General features: G+C 22.7%; 4 protein-coding genes across 4 annotated transcripts; 3 read left to right on the top strand and 1 right to left on the bottom strand.

The window, feature by feature from the left end:
• Positions 1-143: 143 nt before the first annotated feature.
• Positions 144-4,199, top strand: PBANKA_1118700 (acyl-CoA synthetase, putative; the record flags this gene model as incomplete). Its single annotated transcript, XM_034565725.1, has 1 exon — positions 144-4,199. The coding sequence occupies one exon, from the start codon at positions 144-146 to the stop codon at positions 4,197-4,199; it is 4,056 nt and encodes a 1,351-aa protein (XP_034422394.1).
• Positions 4,200-5,860: 1,661 nt separating this feature from the next.
• PBANKA_1118600 (cell division cycle protein 48 homologue, putative) lies at positions 5,861-8,434 on the top strand (the record flags this gene model as incomplete). The annotated part of the gene is made up of 2 exons (XM_034565724.1): positions 5,861-6,155; positions 6,282-8,434. The coding sequence occupies 2 exons, from the start codon at positions 5,861-5,863 to the stop codon at positions 8,432-8,434; spliced, it is 2,448 nt and encodes an 815-aa protein (XP_034422393.1).
• Positions 8,435-10,293: 1,859 nt separating this feature from the next.
• Positions 10,294-20,578, top strand: PBANKA_1118500 (conserved Plasmodium protein, unknown function; the record flags this gene model as incomplete). The annotated part of the gene is made up of 3 exons (XM_034565723.1): positions 10,294-19,989; positions 20,167-20,253; positions 20,348-20,578. 3 exons carry the CDS (start codon positions 10,294-10,296, stop codon positions 20,576-20,578), a joined length of 10,014 nt encoding a protein of 3,337 aa, XP_034422392.1.
• Positions 20,579-20,957: 379 nt separating this feature from the next.
• PBANKA_1118400 (conserved Plasmodium protein, unknown function) lies at positions 20,958-24,278 on the bottom strand (the record flags this gene model as incomplete). The annotated part of the gene is made up of 2 exons (XM_034565722.1): positions 20,958-23,746; positions 23,843-24,278. 2 exons carry the CDS (start codon positions 24,276-24,278, stop codon positions 20,958-20,960), a joined length of 3,225 nt encoding a protein of 1,074 aa, XP_034422391.1.
• Between the last annotated feature and the right edge of the window lie 624 nt (positions 24,279-24,902).

The raw sequence follows: 24,902 nt of genomic DNA, 5'->3' as shown, positions 1-24,902 counted from the left end.
TTTATTTTTAGATTAATTTTTTGGATTTTATCTACTCCAATTATAATAAAATATATACCCAAAAACATACAAATATTGAAAATAATCAGATAGATTATAAGTAGGAAACATATAAAATAAAACTAAAAAAAAAGAGAAAAAACATGTTGGATAAAGAAAATACTTTGAAGAATTTCCTCAATCTCGAAAACATAAACGACAGATATATTACAGATCTGAACACAAATAAAAAAATATTTTCTTATGCTGAATTATGTGAAGAAATAGAAAATTTTCGAAATTTTTTTCAAAGTATAAATATAAAAAAAGGATATGAAATATCTATTATTTTATTTAACAGTATAGAATATGTATTGGCATTTTTAAGTATCAATTTTAATCATAATATATGTTTACCACAAAATACGAATTTAAAAAAAGAAGAGTATGAAAGATATTTGGTTAATAATTGCAAGTATATAATAGTTCATGATTATGATGAAAATAATGATAATTATGCAAGTATAAAAAAAAAACATGGATATTATAAAAATGTGCTTAATTCATTAGAAGAATTATCAAAAGAACATAATATAGGATTGATAAAAATCAAGAAAAATAATACAAAACCTTATTTCACATACTCATATATACCAAATGGCAGAGATGTAGAAAAAAACGAGATAAAAAAACAAGACAATGTTATTAATAATTCCGAATCGAACAAAGATATATGCCTACACTTACATACCTCTGGGACAACAAGTAAAGTAAAAATTGTTCAGTTAACTAATAACAATATAAAAACAACCATAAAAAATATTGTAAATTCATATGATATAAATAAAAATGATAACACAATTATAGTTATGCCTTTATATCATGTACATGGATTAATCGGAGTATTAATGCCTATTCTATTTTCTAAAGGAAATATATTATTTCAATTAGGGCATTCATTTAGTGCTTCTGAATTTTGGAATAATATAATGGATTATAATATTAGCTATTTTTCTGCAATACCGACAATATTAAAAATTTTATTATTGAGATATGAAAAAGATTATTTAAGAAAGGATAGTGACAGAAAAAAAGTTCAACATAAATTACGATTTATTAGAACTTCAAGTTCATATTTAGATGAATTATTAGAAAAAGAAATTGAGGAAAAATTTGAAACACAAGTTTTTCAAGCATATGGCATGACAGAGGCATGTCATCAAGTTAGTTCAAATAAGTTAATAAATAATGATAATAATAAAAATAAAATATGTATGAAAAAATTAAAAAGTGTAGGAATACCAAATGTCGGAGTTGTAATATATGATGCTGAAAAAAAAAAAGTATGTGACTATAATACTTTAGGAGAAATATGTATTAATGGAAAAAATGTTATGTATGGCTATAAAGAAATAAAAGATAATGAGCATATATATGTATATGTTAATACAATAAAAGAAAAAACACAATATATGATAGATAATAAATTTTTAGAAATATCAGAAAATGTACCTTTTTTTAAAACTGGGGATATAGGATATATTGATGAAGACAATTTCCTTTTTTTATCTGGCCGAATTAAAGATATAATAAACAGAGGTGGGGAAAAAATAATTCCAAACGAAATAGATGATGTTCTAAGAACACATCCAATTATACAAGATTGTTTAACCTTTGGGTCAAAGGATGATGTATATGGAGAAATTATAAATACTTCAGTAATTGTTAAGGACATATATTTAGATGATAACAATAAAAATATGGAATCTGAAACTGAAAGTAAACTTAATATAGAAACTCTAAAACAGGACAATAAAATTATTGAAAGCAATGATAATTCCAAAGAAGAAACTGAGTTTGATGTAAATAAAAGTATAGAATTAAATTTGAATAATTTTCATAAAAGATTTGAGCTAAAAGAACATATGAAAAAAGAGTTAGCTGATTTTAAAGTGCCTAAAAATATATATTTTGTTAATAATTTTTTAAAAACAGATACAGGTAAAATATCACGAAAAAAAGTATATGAAGGTATTGAACTTATAAAAAATAAAGATATTCCAATTTTTGATATTATTGCAATAATTTTAAAAAAATATGAAATAAGTCATATATATGGAGTATATGGTATACCTATAAATAAAATAATAAAAAGTTTTATTAAAAATAAAATTTATTATATTAGTTTTCGAAATGAAATAAATGCTGCTATAAGTTGTAGTTATGTAAACTATTTTAGTACACAAAACAAAAAAAAAGTTGGAATTATTTTTGCATGTTCTGGTCCAGGATTTATGAATACAATTAGTGGTTTATATAATGCAAAAATAAATAATTTACCTATGGTATTAATATCTTTTGAAAATTATATAGATAATAATTTAACTCTTTATGAAAAATATAATAATTTTCAATATTTTCCACAATTTAATTTTTTAAATAAATCCAAAGAAATATGTAATTCAGTATATCATGCAAATTCTTTGAATACATTTTCTGAGCAATTTGATAAAGCAATAAATCGGGCTATTGAATATAAGGCCCCTGTTTATTTAAATTTAGATTATAAAATGATAAATCAGACAGTAAATATTGAACAGGCTTTTCAAATATTGGAAATTGTTTCGAAAAATGTTAATCTATACTTTAGTCAAAACAATGATCAAGTTATAAAGATAGATCTACTAAATATAGAGCTCGATCAAACTGATGAAATAATGGGCAAATTCTTAAATTTAGTAAAACGAATAAAACAAATTTATAAATCCAATAATAACGGTGTTATTTTTATAGGGTCAAATTGCAATAATGGCATAAAATATGTTTTAAAATTATCCAAACTTTTGAAAATTCCAATATATACTAACACAATGGGAAAAAGTTTCATAAAAGAAAATTATATTTATAATGTAAATTCTTGTAAATCTTTTCTTTTTAATAATTTAGATTTTTGCATTTTAATTGGAAGCCCATATAATTTTTATTTTAATTTTGGACATTTCCCAATGTGTAAAAAAGAGAATATGGTATGTATCGATTTGAATAATGTCGAAGAAGCTCAAAAAAATGATGAAAAAGTTAATCATTTCTTTTTTAATGATTTATATTTTATTTTAAAAAAATTATATTTTACTATAAAAGAGGATAGTACATTATTAGTAAACATGGATAGCCGACAAAATTGGGTTAATATTCTAAACAAAGAAAAAAAAAAAAATATTTACAAAATATGCACAAAAATTGCAACTCAATATTTTGATAAAAATAATAATACATTTACTATGGAGCAAGCTTTTCTAATTTTACGAAATATTTTAATTAATTATTATTTTGCACAAAATGATATTCCAATAGAATATAAAAAATATTTTATAAACTATTTTCAACTATTTAGTGAGGATCAAATTCAAGTTCATGGTTTATCTGATATTGTATATATGTCAAAAGATGAAAGAAAAAAACTAAAAGATAATAAAAAAATGATATCAGAACAATTAGTAAATAACAATTTTGAAAACATTAATTGGGATAGTTTTCAAGAAATTGAAGAAGATTGTGATTTGGATTACACGAGTTCAGATGAAAACAAAAGTAATAATAAGATTGAAAAAAAAGAAGGTAATAAATTTTTAAATAAAAAAGTTAAAAAAAGGGTAATTATTACAAATGAAGGATCTATATCATTAATAATGGGAATTTTATATTTACCAAAATTTGGATTATATAATTATGTAATTCCACAAATAAATGGAATGATGGGTATTTCAATGAATGCTGCTATTTCTGCTTCTTTAGAAAATAAAAATAATATAATATTTTCAATTTTAGGTGATTCATCTTTTGGCTTTACTTGTAATGAAATTGAAACTATTTGCCGACTCAAATTAAAAATTGTTATTATTATTATAAATAATAATGGAATATATGGAACTAGAGATTTTGAAATAAATCCAAAAATTGAAATAAAATATATTAATAATAAAACATTTGATCCTCAATTTTATTTGAATAATCCATCAGCTTTATATCATTTTAGTAAATATGAAAATTATATTACTGCCCATGGGGGATATGGTGCTTTTATTGATTCTAAAGAAGAATTAATAAAACAGATGACATATATTACTAGTGATAAATTTGATCATTTTCCAGTTTTACTTAATATACTCGTTAAAGACACTGGTTCTGTTCATTTTGATGCTGATAAATGTATTTTATAAAAGTTAAATTTTTTTGTGAATATTCCTAAATTGGTCTATATAATATATATTCCATTTTTTTACAAAAAGTATTGATTAATCATATTTATTTATTTTTAAAATCAAATGCTAAAGGAAAAAATAAATATAAATATTGTAAATTTTTTATTAAAACACAAAAAAAAAGACTCTTTTTTGGAGCCTTTCTATCAATAATGGTAGCTATATCTATGATTTATTTTTTTATCATTATTTTCCGAAAATACAACGTTTTGCATAATTTATATATTCATAAATAATATAACTTTTATTCTCTTTTCTGTCAAAATGTATAAAACAAATAGTATTTTAACTTTGTTCGAAAATTAAAAATAAGCATTTTATTTTATAATGAACTTAATGGATTAATTCATTTTGTTATTAATAAACAATATAATTATATAAATAAAAGGAAAATATATTAATGACTGTGAGTATTACACGCACATGTTACCCATATGGTTATTGCTCGCCGTGTACTATCATTTTATATTTATATATTGTGAATGTATAAGGTATTTTTATGGATATGCTTTACCAATATAGCATTTGTTTCGGTTTATATGAATAGGATGTATTCGTTAATTAAGGATTAACCACATAAGAAAAAAATACATAACTATATGTAGATAACTATGTGGAGCATAACTATAGAGAGATGAATAGAAAACAGACTTACCTTAAACTTATATAAGGGCATATCAAATTAACTATCTATAATTCTCTTTTTTTAATAAAAATAATTAATATATACATAACTTAAGGATTTGTGCCCTATAAAATTGTACTATTCATATTTCACAAACTATGAAAATATGTATGAATAAAAAGAAAAATAATGTTTTTTTAATAGAAAATAGGATTTATTTAAAAAAATAAATACACCTATCAATAAATCGAATAATAATAAGTGGAATAAATAAAGATTTTCATCACTGAAATTAAACACAGGGTATATGTTTTAGCTCGTTATTTTCCCAATTTTAATTTATTTTTAATTTAATTTTAAAAAAGAATAATTAAATCGTACATGTTATATATACTACTCAAAATAATACACAGCACTGACATTTATAAAATTATTGTATAAAACAATTGCACGCATATATTATAAAAATATAAAGTATGGAACAAAATTATTTTTGCATAAAATATACTTTCTGATAAACTCTTAATAGTATAGCACAATTTTTTTTTAAATATTTAAGTAAAAAATGCACAACATAAATATGAGCCTTCATTTATATTTTTATTCTATTAATTATAATTACTTTTTATTTTTATTTTTTTTGAAATAGTAAAGAAATTGTTAAAAAAAAATACATTAATAATACAAATAATTTTAGCAAAAATAAAGTATTATAAAAAAGTGAAGAAATTACAATTTTGTTATTGTAATATTAAGTACACACATATATATATTTTTCCAATATATTCGTTTTTTTTTTGGCTCCATAATAAGTTTAAGATTTGCTTTCCTTCAATCTTGGCATTTTTATAATTCAATATTAATTTGCTATATTTATAAATGAGCCTTGAAAAATATACTATATATCATGTACATATGTATGTATAATATATATACGCAGATATAGTATATATACTTATATTCTTGGCTTTTTTTTTTTTTTTTGATAAATATAATGGAAAATAACCCTGATATTAAAACCTTGGGCGATGATAACAATGGGAAAATACCAAAAAAAAAAAATTTATGCCGACTTATTGTTGAAGAAGCAACAAATGATGATAATTCAGTAGTTGCATTAAATACTAAAAGAATGGAAGAATTGAATTTCTTTAGAGGGGATACAATTTTAATTAAAGGGAAAAAAAGGCACTCAACAATTTGCATTATATTAAATGATAATGATTTAGATGAAGGAAAGATACGAATAAATAAAGTTGCTAGGAAAAACTTGAGAGTTTGTTTAGGGGGTAAGATAAATATCAAACCAAACCGACTAAAAATAATGTAGAATATTTAGGAATCCCTTTCATTATTTTTTATTTTCATCAATTTTCATCAATTTTCATCATTTTTTATTTTCTTCCTTTCTTCAGACATTGTCTACGTAAAGGCTTGTCCCGAAATCCCATACGGAAAGAAAATCCAAGTATTGCCAATTGATGATACAATCGAGGGGTTGGCAAAAGATACATTGTTTGAAATATTTTTAAAACCTTACTTTAACGAATCATATAGACCCGTAAAAAAAGGAGACTTGTTTTTAGTAAGAGGTGGATTTATGTCCGTCGAATTTAAAGTTGTTGAGGTTGATCCAGATGACTTTTGTATTGTATCTCCAGACACTGTAATATATTATGAAGGTGATCCTATTAAAAGAGATGATGAAGAAAAACTAGATGAAATTGGATATGATGATATTGGTGGGTGTAAAAAACAGCTAGCTCAAATTCGAGAAATGATTGAATTGCCTTTAAGACACCCAGGTTTATTTAAAACTTTAGGAGTTAAACCCCCAAGAGGTGTATTATTATATGGACCTCCTGGTAGTGGTAAAACTTGTATTGCTAGAGCTGTAGCAAATGAAACAGGGGCTTTTTTTTTTCTAATAAATGGTCCCGAAGTTATGAGTAAAATGGCAGGTGAAGCAGAAGCAAATTTAAGAAGAGCATTTGAAGAAGCAGAAAAAAATTCGCCTGCAATTATTTTTATTGATGAAATTGATTCTATTGCTCCAAAAAGAGAAAAAACGAATGGAGAAGTAGAAAGAAGAGTTGTATCACAATTATTAACATTAATGGATGGTATCAAAAGTAGAGGACAAGTAGTTGTCATTGCCGCTACAAATAGACAAAATTCTATCGATCCAGCTTTAAGAAGATTTGGACGATTTGATAGAGAAATTGATATAGGAGTTCCTGATGATAATGGTAGATTTGAAATATTAAGAATCCATACCAAAAATATGAAATTATCTCCAGATGTTAAATTAGAAGAATTAGCTAGTAATACACATGGATTTGTTGGTGCAGATTTAGCACAATTATGTACAGAAGCTGCATTAACATGCATAAGAGAAAAAATGGATGTAATAGATTTAGAGGATGAAATTATTGACAAAGAAGTTTTAGAGAGTATGTGTGTAACTCAAGACCATTTTAACATGGCCTTAGGAACATGTAACCCATCATCACTTAGAGAAACTGTTGTTGAAGTTCCAAATGTTAAATGGGATGATATTGGAGGTTTAGATGAAGTTAAAAATACATTAAGAGAAATGATTTTATATCCTATTGATCATCCAGATAAATTTGAAAAATTTGGTATGGCTCCATCTAGAGGTGTATTATTTTATGGACCTCCTGGTTGTGGTAAAACATTATTAGCTAAAGCAGTAGCATCTGAATGCTCTGCAAATTTTGTTTCAATAAAAGGTCCTGAATTATTAACTATGTGGTTTGGTGAATCTGAAGCTAATGTTAGAGAAGTTTTTGATAAAGCTCGAGCTGCAGCACCATGCGTTTTATTTTTTGATGAATTAGATTCTATTGGAACTCAAAGAGGTTCATCATTAGGTGATGGTAGTGGTGCAGGTGATCGTGTTATGAATCAGCTATTAACTGAAATTGATGGTGTTGGACCAAAAAAAAATCTTTTCTTTATCGGTGCAACTAATAGGCCAGAATTATTAGATGAAGCTCTATTAAGACCCGGAAGATTAGATCAATTAATTTATATTCCTTTACCTGACCTTGCTGCACGAATATCTATTTTAAGTGCAATTCTAAGAAAATGCCCTGTCGCAGATAATGTACCTATCGAATTTTTAGCTCAAAAAACAGCTGGATTTAGTGGTGCAGATCTTGCCGAATTGTGCCAAAGAGCCGCCAGAGCAGCTATTAGAGATGCGATTGATGCCGAAGAAATGAATAAAAAATCAAAGCTTGAATTAAATCCTGAAGGAAATGCCGAAAATAATCAAACTAATGAAAATCAAGATACAAATAACGAAGAATCTGAAATAAAATACGAGATCACTAGACATCACTTTAAAGAAGGATTAGCAGGGGCTAGAAGAAGTGTTTCACAAGCTGATCTAATTAAATATGATAATTTTAGGATCAAATTCGATCCATTATATAAGACTAAATCGGGTGGAGCAAATGAAGACTTTATCATTGATTGGCCCGATGAAGAAAATAATGAAGACCCACAAGATTATAATGTAGATGATGATTTATACTCATAAAATTAGTATTTTTATTTTACTTTTATACTTTAGTTTCCTTGCATTTTCATTTTTTTAATATTAAATATACATTTTTATTTATGCGTATTATGTGATTGCCTTTGGCTTTTCATGCTTACACATGTAGAGAGTGAAAGATATTTTGCATTTAAATCCTTTACGATTTCATGTATGCATGCATTTATACGATACATAAATAAATAGTTCCAATATTATAATTAGAGCAAATATAAATAAACAAAATAAAACATCCACAATTTTATTTTCTACTTTCTATATGCAATACTTTATAAAAATAAATGAATATATATATATATATAGTTTGCTATTTGTTCCTATACTATGTAGTTAAAAACGGCTAATATGTATAGAAAGAAAACATAAAAGTTTCCATTATTATCTCTGCTTATACACACGTTTTAGGTTAAAAAGGGTATACACAATATTACACAATCATCTATATCTCTTTATGAAATATCATCATATTTTTTTTATGATTAAATTGTAAAAAAATATACATACATAACATTGTTGTATCTTTTTTTTTCTGAACAGTACATAATTTTACAGCTGTTTTTTAAATATATTTTTATTGGTGTTATTCCCTTTATTTTTGGAAGTAACGAAAATATGCACATGCCATAAAAAATTGGGTATTTGGTCATATTTTTTTATAATTAATATACAAGTAAAACAAAATTGTGTGTGTCTTATATTAAGTATAAATTATTTGGCTAGCTCAATACAAATGATTAATCAATAAAAATAAAAATAATAATAACAATAATTGAGAATAATAAAAACATATTTAAGAGAATAATAGTAATGATATAAATACAATTTCTTAACACGAATAAAAATTATTACGATAATAACATTTTTTAATGGGAAAATAATATATTAGTATTTAATATAGCTTTTTTTAAAAGTAGCAATTATACTATAAAAAATTAAATATTTACATTGCTTATTTATCTTGATTTTTATTTTATGTTCTCTAAGTTTAATTCAACAAAAAAAACGATAATATTTTATTCAGAATTTGGAAATTTGCGCATCCTCTGCAATTTTCCATTTTGTCGTTTCTCTATTTAAAAATATATTTTTTATGACTTTTCATTTCACATATATATAACCATTATAAATATAAACAAATTTTGAATTATATCACACAAATTAAATTAAATGAGTTACTAATTTTTTATGCATTGATATTTTTTGAATTGTCTATTTTGATAATTTTTTGAATTATTTTCGACGTATTATTAATGATACATTATTTTTTTCATCCTTTTTTTATTTATTTATGTTATTCTTAAATTTTTTTAATTCTCTATACCACTGTGTCTTATTTTTTATTTTCTATATTTTTTGTGTTACTAATTTATTAACATATATCAATATAAAATAAATTATATAAAGAAAATGCTGAAATTTTGTTATTTCCACATATTTTAAATTTACATTTATGAACCATTTAGTTTTTTTTTTCAAATATATATGTATATATACTGTTTTGTTTCTTTACACTTAAAGATGCATTACTTTATCAAATTATATGTGAATGTTATAAAAAACAGATGTATAGGCACATCATCTTTTGCCATTCCTGAGATTAAACAGGCATTATCAAAGAAATATTGAAATTTAGAAAAGTAAATGACGATAAAATTGCATAATTACCATAATACTATATACCTATGTATATATTTTTATTTGTTTGTTACTTTTTTCATTGTAAATGACTTACTCCCTGTAATCTCTTATATTCATAAAACTATCAAGAGAAATATACAAGATATATTTTGGGGTTGATATAATTTGCGAAATCATTGTTTCGTTAAACAAAGTTATATAAAATGATAATTAATAACAATAAGTCCTCAAATAATGAAAAGTATCAGAAGGACGATATTATGTTAAATAGTTACTTAAATAAGAATATTTCAAAAAATGATCAAAAACAAAAATTATTGTCTCATGAAAACAAAAATTCGAAACACATGTATAATGTGCAAAGGATATCCAATTTTTTTGATTCAAATAATAAGACATACAAAGACGTATCTGCAAAAAATATGGGGAATAAATATAGCTGTAGAATTGGAGACGAAAATAATATAAATAAGAAAAATGAAAGCTATATGAATTTTTTCAAAAAAAATGTAAGGAGTGTGATCAGTAATATAACTGGGAGATTGATATTGGGGAGACAAGATGTTACTGAATTGATGAAAGGATCATTTAATAATCAACCAGAATATACAAATCGAAAAGAAGATAATAAAATAAACGAAAGAAAAGAAACCATTGGAGAACTGAAAAAAGATACAAACAATATTATAGATATACAAACGAAAAATTATGAATCATATAATTCAAATAAACATATAACAGGATTAAGAACTGTATCTATAAATTTAGATAAAAAGGAAAACAAAAATTTTAACAGTACTATTAAAAATAATAACAAAGGATTTCCACTTTTAAAAATAAATAAAATTACTCTAACAAATAATGGTAAACAATCCAAACAATGGAACATAAAGGATATTACAAATAACACACCTAAATCGAATAATATAAATAATTCAAGAATATTAAATCTCAAAAAGGGGATCGATTTCACTAAATATAGAAGTATAGTCAGTAAAAGAACGTCTCTTATTCAGGAGAGTATAAAGCATAACACTAAACGTAGCATACAAGATCTTATAAAAAATAAATTAAATGAAAATAATAAACCAGGAAAAGATATTGCAGGAATAACGATGAAAAAAATGAATTATCAATTCCCTCTCACTACTCATAATAGTATAAATCAAAAAATTTTAGATAATTTAAAAAAAATACCCCCCCCGAATATACACACACTAAATAGAAAAGTAAAGGTGTGTAGTAAAACAATAAATGATAGCAAAATAAAAAGTAATTTAAATATCAATCTAAAAGAAAAGAAAAATAAACCGTTTTTATTAAAAGGTCTTAATAAAAATGAAAAAATTCCATACAAAAAAAATCCTTATACACCTACTTATATGTCTATTCGTGATAAAAAATTAACACGACATGAAAATTTGAAAATAATAGTAAATGATGATACATTTCATAAAAATTTAAAAAAAATGTTAATTGATACTATTATGAATCCTGAAAAAGGGGAAACAGGTGATAAAGTAAGCATATCAAATAAAAAAGATTCTTTGCCATTTTTGAAGAGGCAAAGCAGTAATGTAACAAATAAGAGCAGTCCAATAAATAAAGGACTAAATAATTTAATGAAAAATAAAAATCCTATTGAAACAAAACAAGAAATGCTTAGAAGATATTCAACAGCAGTTAGAAACAGAAATTCAATTATTATAAAATCTAATAACACGACCCAATACAATAATACTAATACGTCTAATATTGTTATTATTAATGATATAGAAGACACAGGAAATAATAAAAACAATATATTAGTTAAAAATAAAAAACAAATAGAAGAAACTATATTGATAGATGAAGATACACAAGAAAAGGGGAATATTCAAGAATATAAAATGATAGATGTAATAGATAAAATAAATAGTAATGTAGATTTGGAAAACCTGGCGAGATATAAAACTAATAAAAACGCATTCGAAGAATTGATACAACGTAGTTTAAATATAGATGAAAAGAAACATGTTATTTTAAAAAATATAGACAAATTTAAAGATAGTTCCGTTCCCCCTTTAAATAGGATTATCGATAAAGATGGTGGAAATAAAAGCCATGAAATTAATACGTCAATCAATAATATTCTTAAAATAGAAAAATATCAAGATATAAAAGAAGAATTGAATGACAAAAAAACATATTCAGAAACTGAAACGCATACATTACCATTGCATGGTATTAATCTATCTAATATATCAAATTTGTTACCCAACAAAATTATATTTTCAAGTTTAGACAAAGAATGCTCAGTTAAAAAGATTGCCAACAATTTGGTGAATAAAGATATAAATAAGTTCGTTCCAAAAAACGAGATTTCTAAAGCAAAAATTCAAAGTATTAATGCAAGCTTTAATGAATATAATGAATTTGATGAAGCATTAAAAGAAACACGCAATTACAAGGAAAGTGTAACTTCAAAAGATGAGCGATATCCCCCATTGGATTTTGATAGACATTATGAAAATAATTCCAAATTAATAAATGAGAATTGTGTAGAAAATAGTATTGATAAAAACGTTTCAAATATATATAGAAAAAATCAATTTAATGATCAAATTGGTTATGATAATATATATAATGATGAAAATTTTGAGAAGAACTATGTCATAGAAGTAAATTGTAAAAAAAATGATAGTAGTACATTTATTGAAGATAAAAATGCAGGTTTTAATTTGTATTCATCCCAAAAAGATGGCCAAAAAATGGAAGCATTTGACACAACATATGATATGAATGGAGATATTTTTAAGAATACATTAACTAATGAAAATTATGATGAAGTATATGAAACATATAAAAATGGTATGTGTGCAGAAATTGAAACTAAAAAAATAAATTCTAAAATTTGTTCTAATGAAACGAATTTTGTTAGCTGTGATTCTAAAAATATAAAAGTTGAAAATAATAATTGTAATAATGAGAATAATTTAGTATCTTCTTTTTACAAAGAAACGAAATGCATATCATATTTGAAAAGAAATGAATCTGATCAAAATGAAAATAATGAAGCTCGAAAAAAAGACGTAAGTAAAGATTTTAATTGTGAAGAAAAATCAATAAATAATCACAATATACTCAAAAGGGGGGAAATATTGAGTCGATGCAAATCTTATGATAAAGAAAACAATCAAATTTCCAATGATGATGAAAATAATGTAATAATAAAAGATTGTAAATATATAGAAATGCTATTGAAGAATTCTGAAGAAATAGAAGATGAATCAAAAGGTCATAATAAAAAAATAATAAATAATAGTAATTTTATTCCAAACGATATGATCCCTTGTTTTGAAAAGATGGGCATAAGTGAAAGCAATTTAAACGGTTATAAGAATGAAGACAATAGTAATCAATATAATGAGTTAAAAGATGGAACGAATAATAATAATTCGAAAAACAACGAACAAAATAAAAACTTGAATTGTGTAAATTTAAAAAGAACCTCAGTTGATAAAGATAATGATATAGATGAAATAATGACAATATTCAAAGAAACAATTATAGATAAAATAGATGATAAAGAAAGTGATATTTGTGTAAGTAATATAATTGGAAAAGAAGATATTCAAAAAACGATTTTACCATATAACGAAAATAATATGAATACTTTATATACTTCTACATTTGTATCTTTTCCAAAAGGTGATAAAATAGGAAAAAACATTATTAATGGATTGTTGTATAACAAAGATAACAAAAGTGCACATATTGATGAAAAATTAAAAGAAAATTCATTCGATTTTGAAAAAAATATAAATTTCGAAAAAAATGAGGAAAAGGGGACGGAAAAATTGAAATACGAAAAAAATTGTGAAAATATTGGGAATAATCATAATCAAGCTAATAATACTAAATTGTTGAAGGATAAAAATGGAAAGAAAAAAAGAAGAAAATGGGAATGTATAAAAAAACAAATATCATATATTAAAACACATGAAGGAAAATATTTAATTAAAGATGCATATACTGATAGTAAAAAGTTTGGAATAACTTATTGCTTGGGTAGTGATGAAAATGAAACAAATTCTGTTACACTTTTAAATGATGGTAAATTACTACATAAAAATAAAATGTGTGTAAATTTTTCAAAACCCCAAGTTGGTAAGTATTGTAACAGAAATAATAAAATTGGCAATAAGATTTTTTCGTTGAATAAATATCCAAACAAAACAATATTGATGAAGAAAAAATACATAATGAGTAATTTTTCTTTTAATTTAAAAAAAAATTATAATCTCAGTTTAAATAATCAAAATGTTAATTTTTTTAAAATAAAAAAAGGAAAATTTTGTGATAAAAAAAATAAGATAGATGTGATAAATTTAGAGGCTCAAATTGGTAGTAGCACCAAAATTAATAATAGTTCTTGTTATATCAACAAAAATAGTAACATATGTGAAAATAATAATACGAAAAAGCGAAAAATTGATTTACCTTTAGAAAAAAATAATAAACAAAATTATGAACAAGTCAAGAGCAAAAAAATTAATTCAATGCATTCTTTACAAGCATGTGTTTTATCACAAATGAATGATGAAATTAAAAATTCCCAAGAAATGTTAACTAGCCAAAGTGTAATCTATAAAATAGAAGATGCTGTGACAAAAAACCAAAGTGAAAAAAAAGTTGAAATTATTAATTTATTCCAAAGTGAAGATAGTGAGCAAAATATGCACACTAAGGAAAATGCATATAATAAAGAAGATGCTAATAAAATGACAAAACCTTCCCATTCTGATAAGCATGAAAATATTTTCAATTTTTTACAACCTGAATCCGATAATAACTTGGAAAACTTATATAATATCTCCTCGAATAAAGAAGGAATATTTTTTTATGAGCATGGGTGGATAAATATAATTTTACAACTAATAAATAATAATAACTTGGATTTGGCAGAAAATTTGATGATCTTCCTTTTTCAAAAAGAAGAACAATTGTACAAGTCATTTATAAATGATGAAAGTGAATTTGTTAAGACATATGAATATATAAAAAAAGGCAATGAAGAAAATAGTAACCTTTGTATAAATAACAATGAAAATAATAGAAAAAAACAAAACATGAATAAAAAACTATCATCATTTATGCAACAGATTTGTATGAAATGTCCTTTAGATTGGCCTTTGTTAGATATTGGGATTTTAATCATAGTTTCTCAGGTTGTTTGCTATATTTTTAATTATAATAAAATACATTTTTTTTTTGATGCATGTAGAATATTTGAAAAATATTGTATTGGAATTTTATTAAACTCATCATTAATTTGTACAAAAAAGAATGGAAGTTTTGTTTTTATGTTTGAACATGAGTTTTTTTATCAAATTGTTATTTCTAAGGATTATAAAATATCTAAAGAGGTGATAAAGTATCATTCAAGCTATTTAAAAAATGACTATTTTATTCAAGAAAAAACAATCTTAGATTATATTTTTCTGGCCTTAGCATGTTATATCACTATAAGCCAAAACTTGAAGGATTATATTGAAAATAATAATATTATTTATTACTTGAACTTTTTTCACAAAGGGATTGATTCAAAAGAAATCTCAGGGGCGATGTCTGACATGTTCCCCGAGAGGAAACTCAAAAGAAGACGGATTAAAGAAAGAAGTGAAAGTATCACAAATAAACCGTTTAGAAGAGCAATTTCCTCAGATACTGCACAATACATTAATAATGATCATATTATAAAACATAGTCAGTCGGAAAGCATAGATAAATATCAGAACAACTCAGAGTATAGAAATAAAGAAAAGAACGAAAATAAAACATACGAAAAGAAGGTAAAAAAAAGGCTAAGCATATTGAGAACAGTTAAATGCATAAAAAAATTGAAGAAAATAAAAGGAATTAATAAAATTGAGAAAAATCACGATTTTGAGGAATTGAATAATAGTAGCCAAAATAATGATAACCAAGTTAATAAGAATGGTTGGGTAAAAAAAAGTGAATCGTTTGACAATGCAAGGTCGAATAAAGAAAATATAATAAATTGTTTAAACAAAAAAAAACGAACACGATATTCAAATATCGAAAAAAATGAAATGAATTGTTTATTTAATAATAGAAAAATTGATACAATTGTAAAATATCATACTAAAACCAAATTTGAAAAATTATTATGTTTTATAATTATTGAAATATTTAATTTAATATATGATAATAGAAAATATACTATTGAAAATATTTTAATAATTCGAAAATTTTTTCGTATTTTTCTAAATTATGCCCAAAAAAAGTTCATTTCGTTGTCTATATATATCTATTCAAAAAAAAGTAAAAAAAAAAGTCTTCATAATCCACAAAATCATGAATTTAAGGATTTTATACAATTGGAATTCGAAAACGCTACTTCGAATTTAGACAACTTATTATCGAAATATAGACATATTAATATTAACAAATCTGGTAAGGACACACATAATTGTGATTTATTTGATAAAACTCGAAACAACCAAAGTCAAGGTTGCAGAGATGATAAACCTATGTTAAATCAAATCGATACATATTGTTATAATAAGGAAAGTTATTTTGGATACGATTTTAGTGTAGAAGATGGTAATTTATTTATTCCGATGCCAAGTTATATATATGAAAATTATTATAATATGTGGGTATGGATTGAAAGAATATTTTGTGAAAATTTTTATCAAATAAATAATATGCTATTCAATTTTTTTAGTTTTGAAAAGAATGGAATAAATAGTAAAAAAATAAATGTTGATTATAGTAAACTAGAATTAATAAATCGAAACATAAAAAGATTTTCATCTTTACAAAAAAGAAATGGTTTTATATTAAAAGAATATTGGAATATTTTTGGATTGAAGAAAAGGAATAATTCTCCTTCTTCTAATTCCAATAATAATTTTAAAAATGATGTAAAAAATAGTAGCGATTTTTTGAAAGAAGATAATGAATTTCTTCCTGGAAGTATTCATTCAAAAAAACTGCTTCCTAATTGTTATTCACTTGAAGAATGGTCAGGAAAAAACCAATTATTTTATGAATTAGAAAAAAAAGATCAAGAATATGATATGCTTTGTTCTTATTTTTTATCATCTATACATTGTATATGTAAAACTTATTTAAGCATGGAAGAAATTCCATCATTTCTTCATTTAAAAAATAAAAATAATGTTATATTAGATGATACATTAATTTGTTTAAATGAAATGAATTTGTCTTTTACAAAAACAACAATGAAAGAAGATTGCAATGTGTATGAACAAATAAATAGAACTTTGAAATTCGATAAAGATCAGGATAAAATTGGACAAGAAAATCTATTGCATAAAGAAAGTGCTCAAAATTTAAGTGAAAATTATGAAAAAAATGTTTTGTTGTTAAACCAGTTAAAAAAAAGATTAAAAGTATATGATATACAATGGTATGAAGAATATGAAAAGAAATATTTTAATTTATTAAATTGTATAAACTTATTGAAAAAGCAATTTAAAAAAAATAAATTATTTTATAAAATTATGAAAAATAATATATCATCTATATGGTTAAATAAAATACAGATATATTTACAATATATACAAATAGCAATCAATTGTAAATTTGTTTTAGGTTATACATATAATAATATTTATTTATTTATTAAAAAAAATTATTCCTTTGTTATTACAATTATAGAGCATTATATGAATTCACAAATGAGAGGAAGTACAGTTACTACTACTATCGATAAATCTGATAAGACAAGCAAAGACAATGGAAATATAGATTGCCAAGTTGATGATAGGATTGAAGAAATATCTGATTCGTCAATCTTAGATTTTCCTATAGAGATTGGGGAAATTTTGATCGATGATAATTTTTTGCTAACTGCATGGGAAATTGCAAATTTTTATTTTTGTATCTTATATTATAAGTTCGAGTTAAAAACTATTTTAATTGAGGTATTAAAATGGATACATTTTTTTGAAAAAATTGGAACAAAATATTCACAAGAACTATTCAAATTTCGTTGTAGTTCATACATTTTGCATATCCTGATTTTGATGAATAAATATCAAACTGCTCAAAATATGATGAAAAATATTTCGCACCATTATATTAAGAATGTGAATGGAAATAATGGGGATGAGTTTCAAAATGGGGAAGAGTCACGAGTGAAACGATGCATATTGCCTTATTTAAAAAAAAACAAAATGATGGATAATAGTATGGAAAATTTGAAAAATTTTGAAAATTTTGGCGAGGAAACAAAGAAAGGGAATGGAAATAAAAAAGGAGATGGCAGTGTTGTAGAAAATTTATTTCCTCATTTTGAAAAAAAAAAAATATTATATTCGCATATTATAAATAAATGCTATTTATATAATAAATGGGTAAATTATATGATAATGAAATATAACAAAGTTTTAATTTATTTATTAAGAAGAAATAATATTGTAAAATTAATTTTGTTTAATAAAAAAAATGTAAATGTTCTTATGAAAAGTCGAAAAGAAAAGGTACTAATAAAAGATATTAGTAAACATATGATTAAGCTACAAAATATTTTACTTTTTTTACATTATCTATCCATCAAATTATATAAAAGTTATTATTATCATTCATCTATTTTGCATAACATTACATCTAAGCAAATATTAGAAGCATCTAAATATTTGAATATAAAAATAAAAAATAAAAAAATTATAATGAATTATATTACTTCTTTTCAAAATATGAATGCTTATCACAATTATAAACCATTTGAAACCAATATATCAATGAATTATACACCCAACAATTCTATATATTTGTCTAACTTATCGGACCTATTCCCAAGTTCAACTCTTTTTAAGTCTATTTCCTTAAACTATGATAATAAATGGATAAATACTAATGCATCTACAATTCCAATTTCTTCAAACGATTGTATAAAAACTGATAGAAATGATTCTTTTATTTGTATGGATTCAAATTCACAAGCAAACATGCCAAATGACAACACCTACACAAGCAATAGTCAAAATAATGATGATATGTTTTATCTACATGCTTTAATATTGAGTATACAAATACAGTATACTCTTTCTATTTGTATTATTTTGTGCTCCGACTTGTTTATTGCACCGAGAAAGGTAAACAGACTTATAAAGATGAAAAATAATGTAAAAAAAAAAAAGTTCAAATCAATTAACTTTGTTTTATCTTTGTTTAGCTATAAATTATTATGTAAGCATTATAGGATCATAAATGGAAATTCTTATAAAAAAAGAAAAAAAAAATGTAATAATACAAATAATGTGATAAGGGCTATTGAAAATGTGGGAGAAAAAAATAATCTAAAACCTTTTGACGAAAAATTCATTAATTTAACAAATACACCTAACATATATAATACTAATTATTCTACACAAGTCGAGGCAAATAACGATAATCCATTTAATGATAAAAAATTTATAAACAATAATATAGAAGAACATTATATTAATGAAAATAATTGTAATGAATATGATAATGAATCAGTTATTCCATTACAAGAAAGCTTTCAACAAATAGATAAAAATAAAATTTCAGATTATTCTAATAATTTTAATTTAAAACATGAAAATACAAAAGAGAGGAAAGAATATAATTCTGATATTTTAACTGATGAATTAATAAATGACTTTGGGAAAATGAATGACATAAATTATTTAAGTGACTTTGTTCCAGGAAAATATGAAAATTATAAAAAAATTATTTTGAAAAAAAATAATTATAATAATATTTATGAAAATCTGTCTATACTTCGAAAAAATAAAATAAAAAATGTTATTACAAAAAAAAACAATTATCATGTTTTAGTTAAAATATCTACATGGCTAAGCAAAAACTCGGTTTTACAGTTGACTTGGATTGCAGAGGTAATCCATCATTATTCCCTTTTCGTGTTCTAAAACATGTATTTTGTTTAACACATCATAGTATAGTGTATAATGAATAAATTTGATTGTTACATGATGTTATTTGCTTGTTTGCTTGTTTGTTTATTTATTTGTTTGGTTATTTATTTGTTTATTCATTTTTATTGATTTATTTAGAAATTATTTAAAATATGCCTTCCCGAGATGTTATGCGTAGTTTTAGGATTACAGGCAAATATGCTTGTTAACAAAAATATCTTAGCAGTAATAAACAAATGTGAAAATTATGTACAAAACATAGCTACTGATATGTATTGAAGTTTTATTATTTCATTTTTTTATTTTATTTTCCTTTTAGAATGTAAAACGAATTGACAGAATTATGAGGCTGTGTTCAGAAAGCCCACAACTTGTCCATTTCGCAACAGAATCCTTGAAAAAATACAAAAATAAGAAGAACTGTCAAATATATAATAAATATTTTAAAATTTATAAAAAATCAAAAAAAATATTTTTAGAAAAAAAAAAGGAAATTAATAATTCGGAAGACATTATGAGCAAGCTTTGCGAATATTTTCTAAAATCTTAATTTAGCGAAATGTTATAAAATCTGTGGTACATATGTATTTCATTTTCCCATCCAGACAATATCTACAATATATTTTATCGCGTAAATGTCTATTTGTTTGACGATACATGTACAGCTATATTATTTGATTTATCATTTTTTTTTTGTTTATAACTTTAAAATTATAATTTTTAATATTAATGATATATTATTCAAGTTAAAAAAATATTTAAACCAAATAAAATATTTCAGACACAAAAAAAAAACACACATGTAGTCAATACGCATATATATGATTAAGTCAATGGTGTTTGATATCTTAAAATGGAAATGTATTTACATAAGTTGGTATATTTACATAAATTATATATATGGAAAATGGGTTTGTTCTTTGCTTTTGTTAGGTCGAATTATGAAAGTTTTTTTTTTTAGACAAAATAACGTTATATATGTAATGATTTATTAAGTCTAAGTCTATATGTATTTTGTTAAGATTATTTTCAAGAACAATTGGTAATAATTTATGTGAAAAAAAATTACAAATTCTATTATTTAAAAAGTCTATACTGTAATTCATTAATTGGAATAAATTTAATTCATATTCTTCATCAATTATATTAGTAAAAAGAGGAATAACCTTAGAAACATATTCATTTCTGTTTTTTTTACAAATAATATCATCATTGTTATTATTATTATCTGTACTATAGTCACTGTCCTTTACTATTATTTCGTTTTTATCATTTTCTTTGTCAATTTTATATTTTACTTTTTTTTCAACTTTATTGGATATTTGACTATTCTTATGAGAATTACAATTTTGTTTGTTATTTGATTTATTTTCTTTTTTATTTATGTAAGGATGCAATAAATTATAAATAAAAATTTCGAGAAGAAAAAAAGAATTAGAAAAAGATGCACTATATGAATTATTTAAAATAAAATAAATCAATTTTTCGCAATTTTTTAAATTTCCTTGTAAAAATATATTATACAAAATGATTTCTAGCATATTTCTATTATCTGTCTTATTTAATATATCAAAAATTTCTGTATTAACTTTTAATAATTTATTTTTAGAAAAATAAGAATCTAAATCTTTATAGCATTTAACCATTTCATTTTTTGATATACATATTTTTATTTCATCATTTTTATTTTCATCATTTTTATTTTCACCATTTTTGTTTTCTTCATAATAAATGTTATCATCTTCCTTTTGAATAATGAACATATTTTTTATATCAAATAAAAACTTTTGTTTTTTTTCTATTTTTTTCACAATTTTTTCACAATATTTATCTGACATTTTTTCAGTTTTATAAAAATCAAAATTTTCACAATGAAAATAATCATAAAATTCAGATTTTTCTTTTTCTTCTTGAGTATTATTTATTTGTTTTTTGAATTTTTCATTTTCTTTATCTCCGATTTTATTTTCAGAAATATTGTTAAAATTGTTATCAAAAATATTTAGTTTATTTTCATAATCATAACCATTTAATAAGACAATCTTTTTTTCTTTTTTATTATAGTAACATTCTTTTTTTCTGCGACTCATTTTTGGGATTTTTTTTTTTTCTATAATATAAATATTTTCTTTGTATAATATATCATCATATAAATACATTCCAATATTTAAAAATTTGTTATATTTATTTAATATTTTTTTAACAACAAAATTATTATTTTCATATAGAGTTTTGTTTGTATTCATTTCAGCATTTTGTTCCTTAGATTTAATAATTGAATTTTTTTTTATTTCTTTTTGTGTTTGTATTATTTTTTGCAATGGACTATTATTATTTTTATTTTTTTCTTCATTAAAAGTTACAGAAGATTTCATCATTGCTAATTCAGTTTTTTTGATATCATTATCTATTATTTTATTGTCTATTATTTTATTGTCTATTATCTTATTATCTATTATTTTATTGTCTATTATCTTATTATCTATTATTTTATTGTCTATTATTTTATTGTCTATTATCTTATTATCTATTATTTTATTGTCTATTATTTTATTGTCTATTATCTTATTATCTATTATTTTATTATCTATTATTTTATTGTCTATTATTTTATTATCTATTATTTTATTGTCTATTATCTTATTATCTATTATATTCTTGTCTATTATATCATTGCCTTGAAAAGTTTTTCCCCCCTTTTTTCCAGATCCTTTAAATATTTCAAATATACTTTCCTTTTTTTTCTTAACTTGATTTATTTCTTTACTAATTGTAGTATTATCTTTTTCTGCTAATACTTGTTTGATATTAAAAAATTTAAACAAATTTAAAATAGTAGGTTTATATATTTCTATTACTTCGTTATTTAATGGCATAAATAAACTAACTTCTTTCATTTCATTCTCAAATAATTGGTTGTTATTATTTTGATGAATATCATCATTAGCATATTCTAATTTATATTGATCTAAATACTCAATTACGATTTTTTTATTTTCTTGAAGCAAAAAAAAAACAACAGGATTTTTCAAACATGGAACATTACCTAATTTACTTTTCCTATAAATTTTATCTATATATTTAGAATATATAAATAATGATAAAAAACAAGTATTTGATCCTCTTGTATTTATTTTATACCCTTCTTTTATACATAATATTTTTAAATCATTATTTTTTATATCTGTTTCAACAAATTGATTATTATTTGTATATATAACTACTTCACATGATTTGGATGAAATAGAAATTAGAATTTTCCATTCAGTAATATACACAGATTTAATAAAACATAATTTATCATAATTTTCAAAAAAAAAATCATTAATTGAATAATTCACTTTTTTGATTTCATAATTTTCTATATGAATATCATAAGTAACAGTTGTTACATCATTATCATCTTTATATAAAACCACCACAAATAATATATATATTTTTTTTTTTACATCAATTTGTAAAAATTTTGTACTAATTATATTACATTCCTCATATACTATATCAATATTTTTACTAATATTATCTAAATTATAAGTTATACATTTATCCTCATCTTTTAAAATAAACTTTTCTGTATCTTTACATGAAAATAAAAACACATTATCTTTTTCATCTATATTATTAATTCGTTCATTAAATTGATTGCATTTGTACATAATTTGTTCAGTCAAAATGAATACCTCTTCTGTTTCGCTCAGTACCAAAAAGGAATATTTTTCTAAAAGCATTCAAATAAAATGTGTGCAAATATTATGTAAACATAGTCTAAAAAATGAGTATATAACATGAACATATATATATATATAATACTTACCTATGTGCTTGATGCTTTTTATAGATATATCAGTTTTACAATATAGTTTAACTTCGTCAGTGGCATAGTCAAATATATATATATTTTGTTTATCAGTATATATAAAACATAAATCATCTGTTTTATTATTTTCTATTAATTTGGGTTTTTCTAAGAAAGGTATTGATTTAATATTTATATTTTCATTAACATTATCAATTTTATATAAAAAATCAGACAAGGAAAAAATATTTATATTTTCATTGAAAATATATAACCCTTTTTGTTTTACATTGCTAATTATGAAAATGTTACAAATACTATCTTCTTCTAATTTTAAATTTTCTGTTTTATTTTTTCTTTTATTTTCTTCATTTAACATGCAAAAACAGGGCCCATGTTGAAACTTGAAATATTCAGTTTCTTCAATAAACTCTATTTCATTAATTTTTGTCATCTTGTGTTTATTTTAAAATGAAAAGGGACACAAAAAAATATGTTAATTTATTTTCCTCCTTTTTATAAGCATTTCGATTGAACTATAATAATGTACATTTTACATTCTTCCTCTTTTTCATTTCTTCAGTGGGGGGTGGGGGGAAACCAAACAAATAAAAATGGTATGTAATAAAAAAAAATGAAATAAAATGAACAGCAATAAAAAATTAGAAAAAAAATGACAAAGTAATAAAAAAAGCGACAAAAAAAATGAACAGCAATAAAAAATAATAGCGAACGAGCGAAGGATGCGTAAAAAATATGCAATAATATATTTATACGCAAGCATATATATGCTGGCATATATTCATATAAACATCTAGGCAGGTAAAATATTATTGTTTCAATTTTCATCGAATAGCTATATAAATAATATAAACAGAAATATTACAATAAAAAAATATATAATTACTTATTTTATGTTTTATTTATTATCATTTTTTAGATAAGGGAAACCAGTTAAAGGATATTATAGTGATAGTCATTGAAGTTCATTAGTTCCTATAATTAAGCATTTGTTTACACATATCAGTAAGCAATAAACATATACATATACATATATAATAAGTATAATATACAAACT

Source organism: Plasmodium berghei (genome assembly GCF_900002375.2).
Source record: "Plasmodium berghei ANKA genome assembly, chromosome: 11".
Lineage (NCBI taxonomy): Eukaryota > Apicomplexa > Aconoidasida > Haemosporida > Plasmodiidae > Plasmodium > Plasmodium berghei.
This window is presented reverse-complemented; position numbering and strand designations above follow the sequence as displayed.